Here is a 21,979-nt window from a genome sequence, read left to right on the forward strand (position 1 = left end):
ACACACACACACACACACACACACACACACACACACACACACACACACACTTAACTCAACCAGAACCTAAACCTTAAAACAAAGCCTGAACCCTCAAACCCCGAAGGTCTAATACTCAAATTTGTCCTCACAAAGATAGATACAGTACACACACACACACACACACACACACACACACACACACACACACACTGATCTAGTATTGGGAAGTATGTAGTCATCGTAATTGAGCTGCAAGTGAAGAATAAGAAGCTGAATCTCAAACACCTTGTTTCAGGCTCGGCTCACTGTGACGCCCTACAAATATTAACTCTATTTAACACACAATACTCATGTGCACGACTTCTTATGACTTAATGAATGACTAAAATAGGGATATTCAGGTTATATTAAACTACTCAAAGAGTATGCAGCATGAAATCAGGCCACAACATTCAACAAGATGCTTCTCTTCTGTTGGATTTCCGACAAAGTAGCTGCTCAAAAAGTGTTTGCTTCGGTATTAAACCGCCGTTACTGTGGATGTTAGCCAAATCAACCAGGACAGAAATCTTAAGGAACATGACTTTAATAGATAATAAAAAATAATCCTTAGTTGCAGTCCTTCTACCGTAACATAATAGACCGTAGCTAGTTTAATTAAACCAGTATCTACAGATGAGTTGTACGGTCAGACAACCAGTTCAGAGCAAAGTTAATTGTATTCAGCCGATATCATCATGATTGGCTACAATACAAGTCTTCTTAGTATCTTGTAAATATAAGAATTTGATTTGATTAAGTTCTGTTGACCCTGTGAGCCATCTCGTACTCGACCTAAAACCATGTTGAGAGGAAGACTCCAGAACAGAGCGACTACTTCTCTTTATAGTGCTTTGAAAGTTGGATGACAATAGATCATCACTCGATTAGAAACACCAGCATCATGCTGCCCCTGTACCTGCTGTGGGAATACTTTATAATATATCATCTGATGACAATACTTTTTCATTCTCAGCTCATCTAAACATCTCTGTGGTAAGTGTGGGCGGCGTGAAGGGAAGCACAAAGTCCCACAGCACCGAAATGCACAGAAATCGTACTGTATTAAATGAAGGAGTATCGCCTCAGTTTAATCAGAATGAAATGATACTTTAATGAATTACATCAAGTTGTAAGCAAGTTTTTTCTTAGCTTAAAAGTGCTGAGCTAAACCAGAAAAAGGAAAATTAAACTGGAGCACCTTTTTTTTGTATAAATCCTCCTCAATTAAATTAACAGCCAGAATTTCAGAACAAGGCCGTTTCAATCCAATAACTTTAAGAAATCTTCTTGCTGAATTGAACAAACGCATACAAAACCAAAGGGGCTGAAAGCAGGTGATGTCACGGCATTATTTAGTCATATCTTTGGGCTACAACACAAGTTAAATCTGGACTGCACTTGCCGAAAGGCTGAAAACCTACGCTCATAAAACATGAGGACGATTGATTCGTTTCACTGAGGCGTCCGCGGGCGGGTTGTCATAGTAGCCTGTTTTATGAGTGGATCATTAACAAAAGACCGTACACAAATGCCGTCCATGTGAAAACGTTCCATTGTATATCTGCCGCCATCCATTCAAGCAAGCGGCCAACGCGCTCTGTCAGGTCGAGCGCATCCAAAGAGCACCTGAGCGGACGTTATCCCATTATTTCTAACACCGTCGGCTGTGACCCTACATCAGCGCATGTGTCGTACCCCGTAGCTTGAGACCGCGTCCCAGCCTTTATTAAATAGCCTTGCACAAAACCAGGAACAAGAATCTCTTACCTTCACTTTGGTGTTGGCAGGGATGTTGGTCTTCCAGCGAACCGTGTAGAACCGGTTATCTGTGATCTTTTGGTTCTTGGGCAGCGAGTTGTCGGCCCAGGTCACCTTGATGGTGTCGTGGCTCAGCACGGAGGACTGAACGCCCACGGGTGGCATCATGGGGGAGGGGTCTGGTACTGGGGTGTATGGAGCATGGAAGAGTTCGTACAGGTCATCATCGGGGTCTATGGGGTCTGCACGTCAGGCAGGACACCCGCATGCATGCACACAAAAATTAAAATGACCAAAATTAAAACATAAGGTGAAGCGTGGCGGATCAGACAGTGGAGTCGAAAACAGGATGCAGGGAGGGACGAACAGGAAAACAACAAGATTAATGAGTTAAGATGGGAAAGAGGGAAAAAAGATGAAGGCAACAAGGATGGGATTGGGAAGGGTGAAGAGAAAGAGAGAAGAATCTATTAGAAAAAACAGACACAGACCTCTACAACAAGACACATCTACAGACTTGGTTGCTATATAGAAGTGTACAGTATGTGGTGTTCTATCAATAGCTAGTGTAGCACTACAGAGAGAGAGAGAGAGAGAGAGAGAGAGAAAGATACTCTATTCATAAGAAAAGATTACAGTAAATGGAAAGCTAGGCTGAAAGCAGATACCCACAATCCTACAGACAACTCTTTTCAGAGACAGGCAATACTGAAATGCGTTTTGTTTACATCACGGAGCTTTTCGCAACACTTAAATGCAAAGTGGATAAACAGAAGGACACTGAATGCACTGGAACATTTCCCTCTATGCAGAGTAACGTCAAAAAGCTGCGTTGTGTCCTTGAACGCTATAGAGGAAATACAGGCTTTAAGTAAGCCTGCAGGCAGAGAAGAGGGTCACAGACAAGTGGTGGCTGTGGTGGGATGTGTGTGTGTGTGTGCTGCTTCTGTTCATGGGCTCAAACTTTATTTTCATATTCTTGTTCAGGGCAAGTAAAATACCTCTTCAGGCTAGTAAATCTAGAAGAAAATTACATCAAATACATGAGACAAAGATGGAAGTAGCTAACCACTGAACATTTTGTAAATCCATTGCTAAACAATCGTTGACAAATTCCTATCTTCTCACTATAGATCGTCATATCCATTGATTCAGCATTTAAGTACAGAATTCATTTTGAAATCTAGTGGCATTCACCTTTAAGGGCCCCAAACAAAGTGCAGTCCAGCACTTGAATATGACAAAAGGTATTTAGTATGTTGCGTAACGACAACCTGACGCTTATGTAAGACTGACTAAGTGTGTATGTGCGCTCGCACAACGAACAGTGTGTGTGTGTGTTTGTGTGTAAGGTTACACCCCATAAAACCCAGTGAGCGTGTGCGTGTGTGTGTGTGTGAGGGAGAGAGGGGCTCAAACAAGCAGCTTCTGCTCGACACACTGAAGGATAAAACGTTTCAAGATGGCCTCCCGGCCGCTGGTTCCACTGCTCTGTCTTTGGTTTAGGTGCGATGGAAGGCGAAGCTTTGGTCAGTCACCCACGATGACTCTCCTCCGCGACCACTTGTTGGTCGTCTCCTCTCCGCCTCGCTCCATTTGACACCTCTTTGTACGGAGCCGCCCTCATTATATTCCCAAGACTGAGTCAGAGTGTCAGAGAGAGTGTGTGTGTGTGCACAATGAAGATCTAAGCATTCATGTGGTTGTGGTGAGGCACTGAGGGTTTTGGAGTGGGATGCAAGCTGCATTTCTTTACAAGCAGTCTCCAGCGGTAAACAGTAGAATCCACTGCAGGAAAGAGGCCGACTGGCCCGCGTAACATTTCGTTCCAGATGCGGGTGCAATCCCTCATTTCTCGCTCTTCAGTTAAGACGTCATACTATTATAACATATTCAACCTAGCGCTCTCTCAACCTAAGTTCACAAAGTTTCTCCCCCAGTTTTTTTTTTTGTTTTTTTTCCAAAAGTAAAAGTGCTATGTAGGTCAGCTCGTCTTTTTAATTCCGACTTGAACAAACTGGCAGGAAGGGAACGCGCCCCAGAGGATTCAGCAGCAGACGATGGTGGTGGGCTTTGGTTCTGTTTTGAGAGGAAACGTTTGGATCTGACGAAGGGTTGCCAAGAACACCACAGGGGGTCTGCGTGTGTGCAGCACTGTGTGTGTGTGTGTGTGAGAGGAAGAGAGAGCTTCATAGAGAGAAGTGTACAGTATGACAGTGTTCCGGGTGTGTGTGCACACTAAGACTGCCACCACCCCCCACTTCGAAGCATGTTGACGTGATTCATGTCATCCAGCATCCCAACCCCTCTCAAGCTTGGCGGTGCAATGGTGCTGCGGTGGAGACAAAGTGGAGTGATCAAGGCTGAGCGCGGAGGTGGGAGGCTGGATGGGAGAGGAGGCGGGTACAGACCACATTCTGAGACACCCCAGGGTGCATGGGCTGGTTGTCTTCTGACACTGTCACATAAACTGTGTGAACTCAGCTGGCATGCCGTCTAACTGACTGCGTTTTCCCCACTTTTAAGATCATACGTCAAACATGTTGGATAGAGACTTAAGTTCTACTTCTAATTGTCTCAGATCACATACGACTTGTGATCTGAGAGGCTTAAAGAATTATAGTTTGGCAGGCTGCAGCCAAACTGGATTGTCTGCATCATTATAACGAAGCTGCTTCATTTTAATACACGCAGATATGTGCAAAGATAAAATCAAAGGCGACAGAGTACGGTCCAATTGCAGTTTTACAGACAATATTGATATAAAAAAAGAAAAATATTCTTTTGAATTGGGAAAGAGATTGAGCCGGACATTTTATAATTTAAAAATAAAAATGGCAATGCTCTCATGAAGGACTATACTACAAAGTACGTAAACTATTGTTGAGACCCAGCAGGGTTAACTGTTGCCTGTTCAGAATAATCAAAGGTATAATATGTAACTTTTCCGCATTAAAATGTCTAAAACTGACGAGACCTATGTTATGTTTTGTTGCGTTGTGTACTTACACTATCCCAAATGTCTCCAACAATTTTCAAACCCAGAGAAATCTGGAATTTAATCAAGCTAACAGGTCATTTGGTCGACTGTCAATGGCGTCATATCCTCTTTGCCCAAGCATCAGTCTGACAAAAGGGGGTTAGAAACTGACTTTTTATCCAGTATCAGGCCACATTTTTATGATGCACTGATCTTGGTCATTTTAACCGCATGAAAGATTTTAAATCATCTGACGTCTGGATCTTAAGTTATGAGAGAAACAAGCTGGGCGAACGTTAACTGGAGCCCCGCCAGGCATCAGAGAAACCGATTTTTAACGTAAGACTGCTTTTAATCACCAGCTCCGTATGTTTTGAGAAAAGAGGAGACCTCTGTGGAGACTACAAACCTCCTTGTTTTCGATTGTGAGACCCCTAGCTGCAGAAAATGACATATTGTTCTTTAATATCGTTTTTTCCTTTACCTGCCGTAAATGTGGGACTGGATGCACACAAACTGACTCTTCTGTATGCAGAACGTTCTCCAGTAATATTTCTGTCCGCTCTTTGTGATTGGATATCTGTTCCATCAACATATTATGTGAATCTTCCCTTACAACTGGGGACGACTGGTAATCTACGGGCAAAATATGAGGGTTTTAAACATTTGATTAAAAAGAGTCTCAAGTAAGCTTGGAGCCATTAAGGAGAGAGTTAATGAGAGCAGTGAGACCAGTTATCTCTCTGGTAATTTGGAGCCGACAGTCGAGGCACATTCTGCCCGATAATGATCTCAGGTTATAGAGAGAGCAAAGATAAATATCAGCCATACAGTGCGAATACATCCCATAACACTGTATGTGGCTTCTGTTGCGTATGAGCACAGTTAGTGTGATTCAAGTTGATACCATTGGCAGTGTATCAAAATGTAAGAGATTGGGTTTTCAGGTAACCAGGAAGCTGATTTCAGCGTAGATGTGTGTAGTTCGTACCGGACTGTGGTCTGGTGATGGCGCTCTCGTACACGGGAATCCCCTCACCCACGTTATTGAAGGCCTTCAGGGTGATCACATAGTGGGAGCTGGGGTCTGAGAGAGAGGTAAAGACAGAGCACGGTGAGGGAGACAGGAAGAGCGAGATAAATTAGCTACCCAACCATCTAATCAAGCCAAAACTCTCGAGACTCTTGACTCATAATTGCAATATTGGCCAGAATTAACATTCGACTACAATGATTCCTCTTAGTGTAATTGTAATAAAGGCTTCAATTATGCATGCAAAGATATTTTGCCACAATTCTACCCACAAATCGGTCCATTTCCTACGATTATCGTTGAACTCATTCTCCACTTCTAGCCCTCTTCGATTGCTGTAGTATTATTGTTGTAGTAATTGTACAATTAATAACAAACAGAAACTGAGTACGACCTACGTGACGAACACAGTAGGAACTAAATCTGTAATTTGCCGTGGAACAAAACGAGTGTCTTGGTTTTCAAAAGAAAGAAATAACCGTTTATTACTGAAATGTGATCCATCACAACAGCGAATTCCTGAGTTTCATTAAGAAATAGTTTGATCTAAAATTCATGAAGTCAGTGCTCAAAGTTTCAGACTGATCCAATGCAGAAAAATGGCGCTTATGCAATAGTAGGACCCAGCAGTTTGCATCATGTTTCATTTGCTTTGACGGCAGCAAGTATTAAAATCACCAAAACAAATTTGTTTTATTTAAACATTTTTGACCTTTAATTATTGTGTCCCATTAGGCCAATCTGTATAATTAGCGGCACGGCGGAGAAGATCTCATTAATTCTGTATGAGGCACACATGAATTGCTTCGTATTGTGTCTGTGTGTGTGTGTGTGTGTGTGTGTGTGTGTGTGTGTGCTCATTTGTAATTAAACTGTCAAAGAACCAGTCAGTTCGATTTCTTGGAGGACAATCATTGTAATGTTTAAATGTTGACATTTTGGGCCGAGGCTCATTCGTCTCCACGGTCTCATCAATATCAGAAATGGTGCTATTTGACAAATCAGCTTTGATTCTTCAATGACATTTTGTGGTTATTATCTGAGAAATCAAATCAATATCTCAGTAAAAAAAGTACCAATACAGAATGAGCACCAGTGGTCTGTTCCTACCGAGGTTCTCGATAGTGTAGTAGCGCTGCTTGTAGTCCACTTTGATGGTCTGAGCGTGGGGACTGCCGATGCCGTAGCCGATGGTGTAACCGCGCACCACGATGTCCTGGTTCTCTGGCGGCGTCCAGCTCACCACGATGCTGTTGACCAGCGGCCGGACATGAAGAGAGCTGGGCTGGTCCGGTACACGGGATTCTGGTGAAGGAAACCGCAGGAAAAGTTCAAACAGAGCTCCTTGCTTCAGTCAATTAAATGCTGAAAAAGGCTGATCACTCAAAAGCTGTTTTAAGCCGTATGAACTGAGTAAAGCAGGTGTTTTTACCATCCAGGTCACTCTCGAACGTCTCTGCCGCGGCCCACTCGGTGGCCGGTCCAGTGCCGTTCACCGTCATGGCCGACACCCGGAAGGAGTACTCTGTCCCACGCTCCAGAGCTGGACAGGCAACACATCAGTATTTAGACTGAGCTGTGGCTGAACTGAAGTTCAAGCAGCAATAAAACCTCTCCATGTCTTTCTGAAACCGGTCTTTATTTCATAATTTACCGGTGCTCTACACTTGGCTGGTCAGTCGGGGTTTCGAGTTGCAGACACAATAAATATTTTGAAAGCAGAAATAATTTAAACAGATGCCCGATACTTCTCCGCACAATTTCAAGATGAAATCTATGAGCCTGCCATGGGAAGAATCCAGTTAAGGTTCCTGTGGTGCAATGAACTTTCTTTTTCCACTCAATATCATGGACGTGATTGAGATATATTTTCCACCTCTACTTAATATGTTTTGGCGAGTAAAAATATATTTTTCCATTAAGAAGCTTTACAAAGAAAAGTGTGTAAAAAGTAACACTAAGCGGCTAAAGAAAGTAGAAGAAATGCTTTTGGGAGTCTGGAGTTTTGTTTTTATATTCTGAGGCAGAATCTAGAAAGAGCCGTTTCACCGCTGGGTGCCAGCTTTGGTATTCACAAAAGAGGGGAACGCCTGCTGACAAATGATGTGTTGCCGTATTAATTTGCTGTAACATTTTTCATCATCGTCATATTGTCCCATTTGCACGCTACACGCTAATCCTGTAGTCTTTTCTGTCTGTACCCACTATTCTGGGCCACCCCTTGGGGGCAGCTTCTGAAGACTGCCTAACTATCTGTGCCTCCAAGGCTACAACATCTCGCTCTAAATGCTTTTGAACCAACAAACACCCCTCTGTTTCACCCCCCAGAAAGTTCTCCAAAAAAAAAAAAATCAACTTTTAAGTGTATATTCTCTTTGATGCGGCACACAGCGTGAGGCCGGCCCACTTGAAAGTTGCTGAGACAACATCCAATATTAATCAGCATTGCTGTGAGTCTCTGGCGATATCGTGCATATTTAGTTGGTAGCGGCGGGTAACGTTAGGGTACAGTAAGAGATGTAACTCCATCTCAATGTGTTCAGATGAAATGCAGATAAACAAACTTGTAAACAGACACCAAACAGCAATTCCGACATATCTTCAGTTTCAAGATCAGGATTTCAAATATCGCAGTGTGTCAGACCTAGCTGACGGCATCTTAGACGCATACAGCGGAGATAAAATGGAGTCTGATGGCATGAAAGTTTTGATGAAGGACCTATATAAAGCATCAAAAGGGAACACAGGGATTTGGTAGTCCCCAAGATCAAAATACAAGAGTTTTCGTTCTGGATCCGCCATTTTAACATCATGTTCTATAGAAATGCATCACAGACGAGTTGGAGAAAGTCTTTGGATTTGAATATAACACTGCTGCAAACAAGCTATGCTTTCAGTCAAGGGCACAAATCACTCACAGTGATGTCATTATTTCGATGGCCCTGTTTACACTCAGCATCAAAACACTCAGTGAACTGAGTGGAGCGCTCGAAACATAAGTGTGAGCACAGATAAAACCAAATATTTTACATTTGACCACAACTGTTGGGATGCATTTTAAATGTATTTCATGTCGGCCGCCCATCTCTGCACAAACTGGATGTGAAGTGCAGTAATAAAAGCACCACATTCACACCCACTTGCAGGGGATCGCCGGGAAGTCTTTCTGAAAAAACTGCAATGGAGGACAAAAACTTCGGTGCCCATTACCGTCGATGAGCTTGAAAAGCTGGGTGCCTCCGGTGGTCTCGGCTGCTTCACTCCTCCGGGATCCTTTCCGGTATCGGATCTTGTACCCGGTGATCTCCCCATTCTGACCGTTAAGGGGTGGGGGCTGCCACCGGAGCATGATGCTCTGAGGGAGGAAGAAATGAGGGTGGATTAAACAATAAAAAAAAACAACTATGTTTAACACATGTGGAACCGTCTGGTTTTGGGCCTGCAGCTGTGAAGGTGACTTCACAGCTTAGGAGTTATATTCACACCTTCCCACGCACCTTGGCATGTGTGTTTGTGTTAACGTCACTGCAGGGTTACTGTTCTGTCAGCCAGATTAAACACTGTCTCGCCTGCCCCTCCCCACTCCTTCTGACAGTGGTGCAAATGGGAGGGTCCCGCTAAAACAAACACCCCTCTGAGCATCGGTGACGCAGTGCAGGTTGACGCAAGAGGAGGAAATAAACACATGAATAACAGAAGGAGGTGTCCCAATGAGTGGGGTGTGCACGTGGTCAGGTTCACCCTGCAGGGACTCTGAGGGGCAGTGATGAATGTAGGACTGTTGGCCGGCGGGCCGACGCTGCACCGTTGTGGGATTTATGCATCTGAGTTTTGTGTGTGTGTGTGTGTGTTTAAAGAGATAGGTGGGGGGTATCCCAGCGTGGGAGAAGAGTTAATTAACGCTTCCCAACTGTCCCACTGATGCACAAAAGCCTGAATACATGTAGGGGGCGCACACACACACACACACACACACACCTCCCCAGCCAAGTCAAGGGAATTGCGCAAATTAAATTTGTGTTAAGTGTGTTCAATTATTCCATTTTTCTTATTACACTATCGGTCCCAACTCGTCACTTCTCTCTTCTTCCCCCTAATCATGAAAACCTGTTTAATTAACTTTTGGAAAATCACTGTGAAAAGATGCCAGAAGTGGGGAAAAGAAGGCGCGAAATAAGATCACAAAAACATGATTTTCAGGTTGCCCTGCAGGTAAAAGATGTGCGGTTCTGTTTGACAAGGCCCAAAGAGGAGAGTGTGAAATGCATGTTAATTAGTTCCCTCCCCCCTCGAGTTACATTTGGCCGGGCGTATCCAACAGCTTACTGTATGAATGCTTTGTCTCTATACACTTGAACCATAACTACTGACGTAATGAGAGTTTACAATCAGAATTAAACACAATGACAAGAAAGAAAAATAATAGATGATTCATTTCAATAACTCTTAGGAACAAAGGACGCCAGATGTTTGTTTCACAGCTTTAAACGGGGTCTGTCTGGGTGTCATTGGGGAGGGACAGCTGGATGTACACTGTCCATTAAAAAAAAAAAACTATTCTGCTACAACTCCTGTGCTTTCCACAGAGCGTCTCCTTTTCATTTTATTCTCAGCATTAGAATGAATGTTTTCTCTCCACAATTCTCAGCCGAGTATCCCTCAGCATGGGGGGCCAGTTCTCACTCAAGCTGGGAGTGTGTGATAGGATTGTCTACCAGGTTTTTTCCCCCCCTAGTTTGCTTTGACAGTTCTCTCTCACTAGGGATCTGCATCGACACAGCAAAGGGCTAAAAGCGCTGGCTGCTGCTTTTGTAGTCGCTGCAAGCAAACCGAGGTTCTTCTTCTCTTTGCTGCTCTCTGTTTGCACGTTCTGTCTCGCATGTCATGAGTGAGAAACATTATTTTTTTTGGTCAAATTGAATCCATCACTCAGGTGGAAATATACAATAAACAGGCCTACAGCTCTCTGTTTGAAGATCAAATGGCTAAAAGAGACAGGCAGCAGAGACCAGCTTCCTGTTTCAATCAGGAACCTGCTGTGAAGCCTGCAGCCTCCTCAGCAGCCTCATCTAATCAGAGGCGTCACACAAGAACTACAATATGTTTAACTATAATAGACCTAATTTAAAATGATACTTTAACAATGATAAAGAGTGCGAGACACCAGGAGTTGTATGCTTGGGCTGTGAGAAATCTGATCCAGTTAATATTCAATCTAGATAAACAAAATCTCACCGTCACACAAATCTAGCGTGAATATATTCTATAGAAATGGAAACCAACGGCTTTGCAGCTTTGAACATAGCGTCTCAATGAGCACTGCTCTGTCAGTGTATAGGTCAAAAGACACCTATACATCTATGTTAACTGGGCTCATTTGGTTGCAAATCGAACAGTTCCGAGTCAAGTATTACATTCAGTTTGCCTACATCTCCAAAACTTGGTTCCTGTATCCATTTAGATTGAGGAGGTTTCTTTTCTTAATACTGTACAGATGGAGAGGGATACAGAGGATAAAACCCTCTGACAGGCAAGTCTCCTGCCGTCGAGAGGATCGATGAGGGTTCACACACCCTCTTAACCAGCTGGGGCTATAAGGCTCTGACGCAGCTAATCACACAGAGAAACAACGGCGTTCTGGCCTGCAGGCTACGTGCTGCATTTGTTCAACTGGTGTGTGTGTGTGTGTGTGTGTGTGTGTGTGTGTGTGCAAGTGAGTGAGTGACCAAACACTTCAGCTGCGGGCAGTTCAGGTGCATTGCTCACTTGTACGTTGCATCTGTGGGAGTGTGCGCAACAACCGTGAAAGCTTTTTACTTTAAATCCTCAATAAGGACACTTTCGCAGCTGTAGTTTGGTTCATTTGGTCCGGACCAAGTGAAGGAAGACACATTGTTGCATCCTGCTCATTATTAGTATTTAAACTTTTGAAAAACCCTAAGACAAGACCAGTTACAAGACCTGCAAAATGTCTTACCTTTGAGTTCTGGACCTCCGCGGTGAGGTTTTGAGGAGGAGCACTTGGTACTGTGAAACAAAAGAAAACAATTTCTTCAGTGTAAAACAACACAAACAAAAATAGACTAGATTAGGTGATATAATTATTAGTTGATTGGCACAAATATAATTGGCAACTATTTGATGGGATTTTTCAAGCAAAAATGGCCGAACTGTCAGAAATCCAGACACTAACTTGTGAGTTTTGCTGCTAAATAATTTAGGTTTTAAGAGTGTTGGTCTGAAAAAAACAAGCACTTTGATATCATCACCTTGGGCTCTGGAAAATTGAGATATATTCATATATATTTCTGACATTTTATAGACCAAAAGATTAATCGATTGATGGAGAACATAATCTGCAGGTTAATCACTTTACGCTAATCTACAGCAAAGTCACAGACTAGTTTATGTAAATCCATGACATGTTTCACACGTACAGTGGTGTTAAAATGAATCAGGACATGTCATGAACTAGAAGCACTCTCTGTTAACCAACTGACCGTCAGACAACGTGCGAACGACAATGTCGTCAGTGGAGACGCCGGGACCGTGCTGGTTGTTGGCCACCACACGGAAACTGTACTCCGCGTTCTTCTTCAGCCCAGTCATGGTGTAGGACTGACTGTCGACGTCAACGTCCTGAAAGAGAGGGAGAGGGAAGAGGAGGAGCAAAACTTTCTTTAAAATCCAAAACAGAATTGTGCGACTACAAATACAAACGTTAAAGGGATAGTTTGGATGTTTTGAAGTGGGGTTGTATGACTTATCCAAAGTCGGAGTTTGCTGGTTTAACGTTGCCTCGATCACTTTGTTTGTTTGTGTTGTTGTGTGACTTTGGCGAATCCAAACTAACCAAAGTCACACAACAACACAAACAAACTAACCGATCGAGGCAGAAGTAGACCAGCAACTCCCGTGTTCTGCGAGGTAAAATGAAGTCTGAGAGCATAGATAACGGCTTCATGGACTGTACAGCTGTCTGTCGAGAAGGTAAACCAGCACAAATATTCAAATATTCTATCTGTAGCTTTCACTGAAACTGATATTGATTATTTTTGGTGGGCGTTTCTTTTAGGTGGCTAAAATACGTTTTGCTGCTGCCTCCGTCCACAGCACTACATTGCTTAGCTTCTGTGCTGGTGCTCCAAAGAAACAACACATCGACTATGAGGAAGTAGCTCATACAACCCTACTTCATAACATCCGAACTATCCCTTTACAGTCTTCAACTCGGACATTTAAACATTCTCAGATTTAGCTAAATATATCTTCATATGTGAATGTGATCACGAACGATTCAATGTGAAAAAAAAATTTATTTTAACAAGTGATGTAAAGCTTAAATGAAAAAGTAACATGTTTATTTCTTGAAAAGATTTCACGACAAAAAAGACAAAACATGTATTGATTTGAGTATCTCACTACTGACATGTTGATAATTGCAGAATTTTGTTTTCAATTTTCAGCAAATTGTAAATGAAACGAGTTTCAACAGATTTACAACCCAAGCAATCTCTCAAATATCTCGCAAAGCCAACAAAGTGTGATGCCTGCCTTCGTCGCACCAACGTTTCTGTTGGTAATTCTGTGTAAAAACGTCATCTTCTACCGAGAATCAAATTATCCCGTCTGTGATCACGACTTTTTTGCTTTACAAATTGGGCTGGCACACTGGCACGTGCCCAATTACTTTACGCCAATTTGCATTCAGCTCTCTCCGCTTGTGACATTTGGAGCAAAAAGACTAGACTTTGTGGAAATCCAATCTCGCTGCCAGGGCGGCCCAATCACAGCCTCTGAACTAGGGGGCGGATGATCGCCATGTACCCACATCACCCTTGAAGATGCATCATAGGTTGTCCCCGACTTGCCCCCTGTCCTTTAATATTTCATGACCTTTGAGCACTGCGTCTTTCTAACTCCATCTCTGCTCCGTCACTCGCTTTCACCTCTTTCTTTCTTTTCATCCCTCTCCACATCTCTTGCCTTTTTCACCTCATCTCTGGCTCTCTTCTCCAGGGAGCTGAGGCATCATTACTCGGTGCGCTGGCTGACGTTTCACCCATTATCATATTAAAGGCTTTTTAATGCCTCACTGGCTTGCACACAGCTACTGTTAGGGCTCACTCAATATCTAACCAGCTGAATTCCACTCTTGCGACGGAGTTAGACCTGCAGAGAACAACTTGGTGATTCATATCTGTTTTTTTTATATTCTACAATATGTATTTTTGTGGGAGAAGCACACTCAAGAGCGAGGCCACACAGCAGTACAAAGAGTCGTTTGGCAAATGATTAGGAACTCCTTACCTCATCACAATTCTACTTACGCTATTCAGTCATATTCTTTTATCTAATGAACCATTCAAAAGCAAGTGTCAGCTGCATAAAGTGCTTCTCCCTTTACAAGGTCTTACAAGTGGGAATAGTGAGACAATGAGGTAAACTGCATGTTTCCATCCAACTCTTTGTAAATTCCTCTAATAAAATGAAGACAAAACAGACCAAAACCTGTGGATGTCTTTGATTCCTGAAAACTTCTGCTATCCTAAATTACAGCGGAGTGACTGAAGACCAAACCCTACCTGTTCGTTGCCAAAGCTTTTGTCGGTGTAGTACAACTTGTAGGTGAGCATCTCTCCGTTGCCGGTGACGGGTTTGTCCCAGCTCAGAGAGACGGAGGTCGGCGCGTTCGACACCGCCTGCAGGTTAGGAGCAGGGCCGGGCACTTGCACTGAAGCAGGAGAGCAGAAATTGGAAAACCATCAAACATGACAATTTAGTTTTATCTTGAACTCCTCTCCATCTTAGATGCGTTTTTTTGTTACATCTGGAAGACAGGAACGCAATTTAGCAATGTCAAGCTGTAGCTGCCAAAAACACATTTCTTGGCTTCTTCAAAGCCACGTCTCCCTCGTGTCAGCAAGAGACCACGAGACGGCTCAGTCCGGTCTGTCCCCTCTGGACTGGGCTGCCAGCCATGTTGATTTTCTTGTTATTCCCGTGACAAACAAATTGAAGGTGTGCCTTCACGAAAACATCAATGTGCGTCTTGCATTCCACCAACATCGGCCTCAAGCTTATATTCAGTGCGGTGCACAGTTTATCTTATTGCGTCTGGTTAGTCGAGATAGGAGGCAGGATTAGACAGAGAATCTATTACAGTGTGTGTATAAGCTCTGCTTTTTGTAAGATAGATAGGGAAGGGCAGGAATGTCCATCTTCAATGTTTAGAAATGTGGTATACTATCTTTAATTAAATGCTAACGCAACTATAATAAGTCTCCCTTTGCACTTGGTGCCATGTAGTGAAGATTAAATCTTTTAAGCTTTAAGTAAGATCCGACATCTTGTAAAAACAAATGAGAACATAAACATTAACACGTATTAGTTTATGGGAACTTGTCAAGATTACTTTACATCCCCTGAGAATTGGGGACTGTGGATAAATAGAGCTCGTATTTCTAAACTGTTCATCTGATGCAAATGTAAACACACTTAAATTAAAGCCGACAGTCATCATGTTAGTCTCTGAGTAAATATTTGATTTCATATCCAGTGTGCTGGAGGACAGAGCTAACATAAAAACATACAGTATGTATCACTGCTCTAATAAGTTGTGACTGCACTTTACACAGAACATGTCAGTAGGTATATATATTGTCTCTGTACCGTGGAACATCGGATTTAAAATGAAACGGTGACTACGAGGTTGAAGTGCTGACTGTCACACACAGATATGTCTGCACTGTATATATCTTGTATTTGCTGCTGGTGTTCGTGACAGAAGAGAGGAGCTCCCATTTGTCAGTGTGCACAGATATCAGAAGCATGCGTGTGTGTGTGTGTCGAGCCAGTCTCTGCGGAGAGGTGATACGGTGCAGCGTTGTGTGCACACGTCTGGCACTAAGGCGCAGGTCAAAAGTTTAAGCTCCAATTCGTAGCATGTTCTTACACTAAAAGTGCACACACACGACAGAGATATACTGCACAGGTACAGGCCGCCCTCACTGCTTTCCCCACGGGTGTCTAGGCGCTTGCTGGTAGGCATTAGCGTGTAGTGTGTGTATGTGTGTGAGCCGATCCGTCTGCCCTCCAACCAAGGACGCAGGTGGAGAGACCGGCGGCTGACCTACAAAGTGACAGAGACTGAGCTGTAGCTGAGCCAGGAGGTGAGGGACGTCCACCCCGCCGGTGTGCAGGGAAATCCCCGTCACGGCACTTTTTCAAATGTGGCTGAGACTGAGTGATTTGGAGCAGCAGCCACGGGGAAGCTTACACACCCGAACACAAAGAGAAAAGAAGGAGAAGAGAACCCCTTTGTCCCCCGCAATAATTCTCATGTGTTCTCCACTCAAAGCATCCTAATGAGCTTCTGTAAAGCATCTCTGTGCAGACTGGACGAGGGAGATGTTTCAGGAAAAAAACAACCTGGAATACGAATTTCTTAAATTCCTTACTCAGGTAGGCATGGTTTAAAGCAACACACACACACACACACACACAGACACACACACACACACACACACACACAGGGATTACACAGTTGGGGCATAAACAAGAGGCGGCTTATAAGAAGAAAACGCTGCATTTCTCTGGTCTGCTGTTGGGTGGTCTGCCTCAACGCACAGGACCAAACAGCCTCCTCTATGTGTGTGTGTGTGTTTGTGCATGTGTATGGTGTCTCTGTTTGAAGAGAACGTATGCTGTTTGTGAGTGAATATTTGTTTGTGTGAATGTGTATTTGCGCGCTCATTTCGAGAGCATCCTGTTTGCATCGGTGTGCCAGTGTGAGCGTGTTTCCAACAAACTGGCTGGATGTTTATGTTTGTGTGTCCTGTTTACTGAGCACATATAAAAGAACGTTGGTGTGTGTGTGTGTGTGTGTGTGTGTGGGTGTGTGTCTTTACCTTCAGCCTGGGTGGCCACTTTGAGCGCTGCAGAGCTCTCTCCCTGGCCGTTGCTGTTGTGGGCCACGACCCTGAAGCGATATTTGGTGTCTGGCATGAGGTTCTGGATGGTGACCTGCATCTCCCCTGGACGGCTGGTATTCACTACTCGCTCCCTGATGTGCGCGCGCACACACACACAGAAGCAGAACATTTAATAACTCTTATGTCTTCTATTTACAAAAAACAACATGTTACACTTAAAGCGTGTGAGAACATTTTTGAAAGCTTCAGTGTACGACAAAAAGTGCTGGATACTGAACGAACTGATGGATTTAATGTATTCCTAATGCCTGGTACAGTACACAGTTTAGTTATATATAATTGTGTGTTGCACTGTACTTGTAACATTTTGATAAAAGACATAAGTGTGCATATTTGCTGCCTCATGCTACATGCGTTATTGAACTATAAATCTTTCAATTTCGTGAGTTTGGCGCAACACATGGGCAGCCACACTGGTCTGTGTAAATAGTATATGTACGCTCCGTGCATTTGCACAGACAGTTATGTATTCATTTGCATCTCGAGCTCTGCACGGGCAAGTAAAACCCTTTTTATGTATTAAGCCACTTCTGAAAATGACTTACAGCTATTTTACAGAGAAACATAAAAGAAATAGCCAAAGCGCTGAAGAGAGAAAAAGCTCTCAGCTTCTTAAATGTCCTTCTCAGACAGACACAGTAAATCCTCCACATGAAGCTGGGGGGAAATCAGCACAGAGCCACTTTTAAAATGATTGAACTGAATTGTTTTTTTTGATTCTTGGAAAGGTAATCCTTTGAGGAAGGAAGTTTGTTTTTAATTAATTAACACTTACTGCTATGATAAGTGCTTTAACTGCTTTAATTAGGTATTTTCAGAGTGGTCTGAGACTCCTGCAGAGGAATGTATGTATATTAATACTCTGCTGACTCCAGCAGTAATGTGTGTAGTAGTACCCTCCCGGCAGTACTACGGTTTAGTGTGTGTAATACCTGCTAGTTCCCTCCTGGCTGTAGAAAACGGAGTAGGTTAACTCGTCTCCGTGGGGTTCGGCTGGCGGGCGCCAGGTCAGCTTGATGAAACGGGTGGAAACCAGGGAAGCCACAACGTCCCGGGGGGCAGAGGGGGCGGGCCCCGCTGGACTGGCTACACCTCCAGAGCCTGGCGTTACATGGTCAGTAGTGTTAGGAGTCAGTGAGGGGGGAGGGAAAGAGGGCAGGGCTACATCTTTGGGTGGGGAGGAAGGAGGGAGGGAGAGAGGGAGGGAGGGAGGGAAGGAGGGAAGGCAAGTTGGGTGCAGCGAGACGGGGAGGGGCAGGAGACAGCGGCAGCATAGGAAGGGATGAGGGAGACCTCACACAGAAGGGGTCCGAAAGGAACGGGTTTGAGGAGAGGAAAGGAGGTGAAATGGAAATGACAGTGAAACGAAAGAAGGGAAGGAAACAAAAAAAAGAAGAAAAAACAAAATAACAACAACGTAACAAAAAAAAGCCTTTTGGCGTGACACGAACCACAGAAATATAACACTTCTACTACACTTACAAAGCTGACAAATAAAAGCACAATACAAGGGGACTACACATGCAGATCTACACACAGCTCTCTAATATAAGGGGTAGTGGGAGCAGAACATATCGTCATACATTTCATTTTCATTCCCACCAATCATTTGTGATTAAAAATGATTTACATTTTTATGAACTTAAAAACTGGCAAATTTGAGGTAGACTTTGTTTTGGGACAAAGCCACCTTCTTGCCTCTCAAATGCACACAGTAAACCCGTCTATGTGTTCAGGGAATTCAACGCTTTTATTTATCACAGCAAAAAAAAGAAAGACGAACTCAACCCCTAAAAACTCAACTAAAACACACAGAAACAGATGTTTATTTTAAATACTTCAGCCGTCACATTCCACAGCACAGCCACAGAAATGTTTGTGATTCCATTTGGTGTTTTTGTTTTTTTTGTGGAGGAACACACTCGGCGAGATCTGCTTTCCATTTGCCTGGCAAGTGGGCGAAACAAAACCATACGGAAAGAATGTCAGTCTGTACGACATTTCCATTTGTTTGCAGGTCAAGGAAATTGACTGGAGGGCAAAGCTGAAATACGGAAAAAGGAGTACGCTAAGTGTAGTGTGCAAACGGTGTATTATTACTGGAGAAAATTGTTTTGAAATACAAAGCGGCTGCCGTTATTTGTCTGTCATGGCATGTGGACTAACCACCAACCTGGCTTTCAGTATTTGTTTACATTTCAAATTCCCCAAAGTTCATTGACTTTTGGGGTTGGAGGGATTTTCTGCCATTTGCTCCACGTACACTTCTCCACTCTCACACCCACTGTGATCAACACGCATCTGCACAAACATCTCAAGGTGTTTGTAGCTTTAAATGAATGTCAGTGTTTGCATGTAGTTTCTTGTCAGTGTGTTTGTGTGTGTGTGCGCACACCAAATAGAAAGTTGTGTTTGCTCTGTGCTCAACACCTTGGATTTGAAATGGAACAATGATTTATGAGGTTAAAGTGCTGATTGTAATCTTTCATTTTGGATTATTTGACACAAACCTAAAAAAAAAGAAGGAAAAATCAATTTATCATACACAAGGTTCGGTTGCAAAAGTCGATGTTTGGCTGAAGCTACAGCTCAGAGATTAGCAGATACTCGATATCTTCACTTCTTGCTCATTTCAGTGTTTTTTTGCCTTCAGTCTGGTCCTCAGGAAGTAAGACTCCGTTGGATTGAAGTCAAGTCCCTGATGAGTCTAAAAAACTGTATGTTTAGGGGGGGACTAATAGATAAAAAGGGCTAAAAGAACTCCTCGCTTCAACCAATTTGTCTGTCAACAACCTTTAAGCTGGAAGTCAACACTTTAACCTCAAAGCCGCCGTTTCATTTCACATCCAATTTACTGGGATGGAGCCAAAAACACAAAGGGAAACATATCATCGGCCTAATAATCTCTGACGGCAGTATAAATGACCAGATGCTGAACAATAATCCTCATTTATAAAGACACGCAAACAGCAGGGGAAAAAGCTTGTGTCTCACATACATCATGAGGCCAACGCTACTTAACCGTGAGCCGGCTCACAGGATGAACAGGAGCTCGAAGCCCGTTTGTTGATGAGGAAGCACTTCCTGCATTACTAAAACGTGAACACAATCCAGGGAACGTACAGCAGTCAACATATTTAAAGACTACTCCTGCTTCTTTACTTTGGATTAGCAGACCCAAAACCAGACTGACTAATGTGACGGGTAGAGTTTGTGGAGGGAGCGCTACCCAGGAGGCTGCGTTCAGGCCTGCATGTAGAGAGACTTTAATCTAGAGAGGGACGTATGAAGGCTTGTTTACAACTAGACAGCTACTGGAACTGAACTACACGTACTGACAAGACGAACAGATGTTTGACACATTTTCTAAATGATCCATTTCAATTAGGACCATCTTTGACCCAGGAAATTCTTGGGTCGACAAACACTCGTACAATTCTGTGAACTAGAGTTTCTCCACAAAGAATCACACAAAAGCACCACTTTTAAACTTGTGTTCATTAAAAGAAAATGAACAATTGAGGATTTAACGGTCATCCCTTCAGTTAGGAAGCATTATAAGCAAGAGGAAGGTTGGATGGCGTAACCAGAAGGGCCTCACTGCTACTCAACAACCTCAAGCTGTGCTCCAGCTCACAAATAAGACATGAAATATTGCCAGTCTAACATACAGACGGACCTTTTCAGCAAATACCCGGATTTCCCGTTGAAGCCCTTTTCCTTCCATTTAAATGAGACAACAGTCTGAAATATGTAACTACAAAAACAGGACGGGATCCCATGTGTCCAAAACACGTCTCATGTTTGTCTGGAGTTGAGCCACCGCTTGTTGACTGAGACAGAAGACTGAGCCAAGCTCGTACACACGTGTGTGCGCAGACATATTTCAAAAGAAAACCTCCAGCTCGACTTTGTTGCCACAGACGCACCGAACTGTACGAGAGGAATCAATTTAAAGAAAACTGAGATAAGACATTGGATGTAGCAATTACAACAAGGGACCCCAAACTTGAGTAAAAATGTCTTCAGTGTCAGAGAGATACTATAAAGCCTGGTGAGAAATGCATTCTGGGATAGGCAAATGACCACTAGATGTAGTTTTCATCTTCATACACCGTGTCAGCTGTATGTAATTGACATGCTGGGCAGTTTTCTGTGTCCTTCTGACAATCCGTCTTGTACATGCATGCCTAAAACTGTTACTGTAAGGAGGTGTCAGCCTCCCACTGCCGCTGCCAGGCTCTATTCATAGCTGATTAATAGTGCCATTAGTCTCTGTGCCAGAGGTAATGAATGGCTGGCATTAAGGCTTAATGAGGAAGGTTACTCTGGATCTGCATAATAAATCGGGGAAACCAATACGCAAAACAGTCAAGACAAAGACATGCATCGCAAAGCATTTATCTTAATATTCAATGGGAGCCAAAGCCCTTTCTGGAATTAAAATAATTGCGAGTAGTGTTAAAGTTCCGATTAAAGCCTCATAACTTTTATCGTGCGCCGCTAACTCCATAATCCTTTGCTGCGTTTCCCCAGTGAGTGTAGCTGCAAAGTTACGCCAAGTAGCTTCTTCATCATCTGGTCTGAGAACAAAGATAAGAGGGGGCCTACCTCCACCAAGAGAGCATAAATCTACTGAATGCACATATCTGCCAGGAGCACCCACAGCACCGTAACTACCGATAGACTTTTCAGGGGGAACTCAGCGGGCCATGCCAGGCTCTCTGGCTAAATGGATTTTGTCAGAACTAGTTTCCGTGTCTAATGTGGTTCGGTAATGACGACCGCACGAGAGACAGATCCAGCACAAAGCTCGCGGTCCATTACCGAGTCACTACTTGTATCTGCCGTACAATGAACGGAGCGTGAATGAATGTACTCAGAACGCCCCGGTCCAGAGCTTTCAAAGAACCAACACAAAGCAGACCGTCGATGAAAAACTGGAAGTCTTTTGTCCTGCTTCATACGAACATGCAACGGTCGCACGGTGAGAAAATGCGGGGAGCATATCTCTGGGCTTGTGGTTGAAGTGCGTGAAGATGATTCCCTGTGAATAAAGTAAAAGGTAATGCAAGTAACAACGGAACACCTCAACACTTCTATGGGTTCTTAAGTAAATGTGGTGGAAGACGGTCGGTTCCCTGAGAACAACTGCTGACAGCTACGGCTCCCTTTTCCGCTACAATCTTG

At 43.5% G+C, this 21,979-nt stretch overlaps 1 protein-coding gene across 14 annotated transcripts in view; it reads right to left on the minus strand.

Moving 5' to 3' along the window:
• The window catches only part of neo1a (neogenin 1a), a 167,935-nt gene that overhangs the window by 12,506 nt on the left and 133,450 nt on the right, over nucleotides 1-21,979 (minus strand). For 11 of the 14 annotated variants that reach the window (XM_031848568.1, XM_031848563.1, XM_031848560.1 and 8 more), the window contains exons 8-17: nucleotides 17,722-17,956; nucleotides 16,706-16,860; nucleotides 14,381-14,529; nucleotides 12,296-12,434; nucleotides 11,773-11,822; nucleotides 9,006-9,150; nucleotides 7,228-7,338; nucleotides 6,906-7,100; nucleotides 5,754-5,849; nucleotides 1,792-2,024 (exon numbers count right to left, since the gene is read on the minus strand). In XM_031848568.1, the coding sequence (XP_031704428.1) occupies nucleotides 1,792-2,024; nucleotides 5,754-5,849; nucleotides 6,906-7,100; nucleotides 7,228-7,338; nucleotides 9,006-9,150; nucleotides 11,773-11,822; nucleotides 12,296-12,434; nucleotides 14,381-14,529; nucleotides 16,706-16,860; nucleotides 17,722-17,956 (1,508 nt within the window). The remainder of the gene's footprint in view (nucleotides 1-1,791; nucleotides 2,025-5,753; nucleotides 5,850-6,905; nucleotides 7,101-7,227; nucleotides 7,339-9,005; nucleotides 9,151-11,772; nucleotides 11,823-12,295; nucleotides 12,435-14,380; nucleotides 14,530-16,705; nucleotides 16,861-17,721; nucleotides 17,957-21,979) is intronic. The other 3 variants (XM_031848564.1, XM_031848572.1, XM_031848566.1) reach the window with 2 other exon arrangements.

This window comes from Anarrhichthys ocellatus, unplaced genomic scaffold (assembly GCF_004355925.1).
Source record: "Anarrhichthys ocellatus isolate YVR2014 unplaced genomic scaffold, GSC_Weel_1.0 scaffold8, whole genome shotgun sequence".
Taxonomy (NCBI): domain Eukaryota; kingdom Metazoa; phylum Chordata; class Actinopteri; order Perciformes; family Anarhichadidae; genus Anarrhichthys; species Anarrhichthys ocellatus.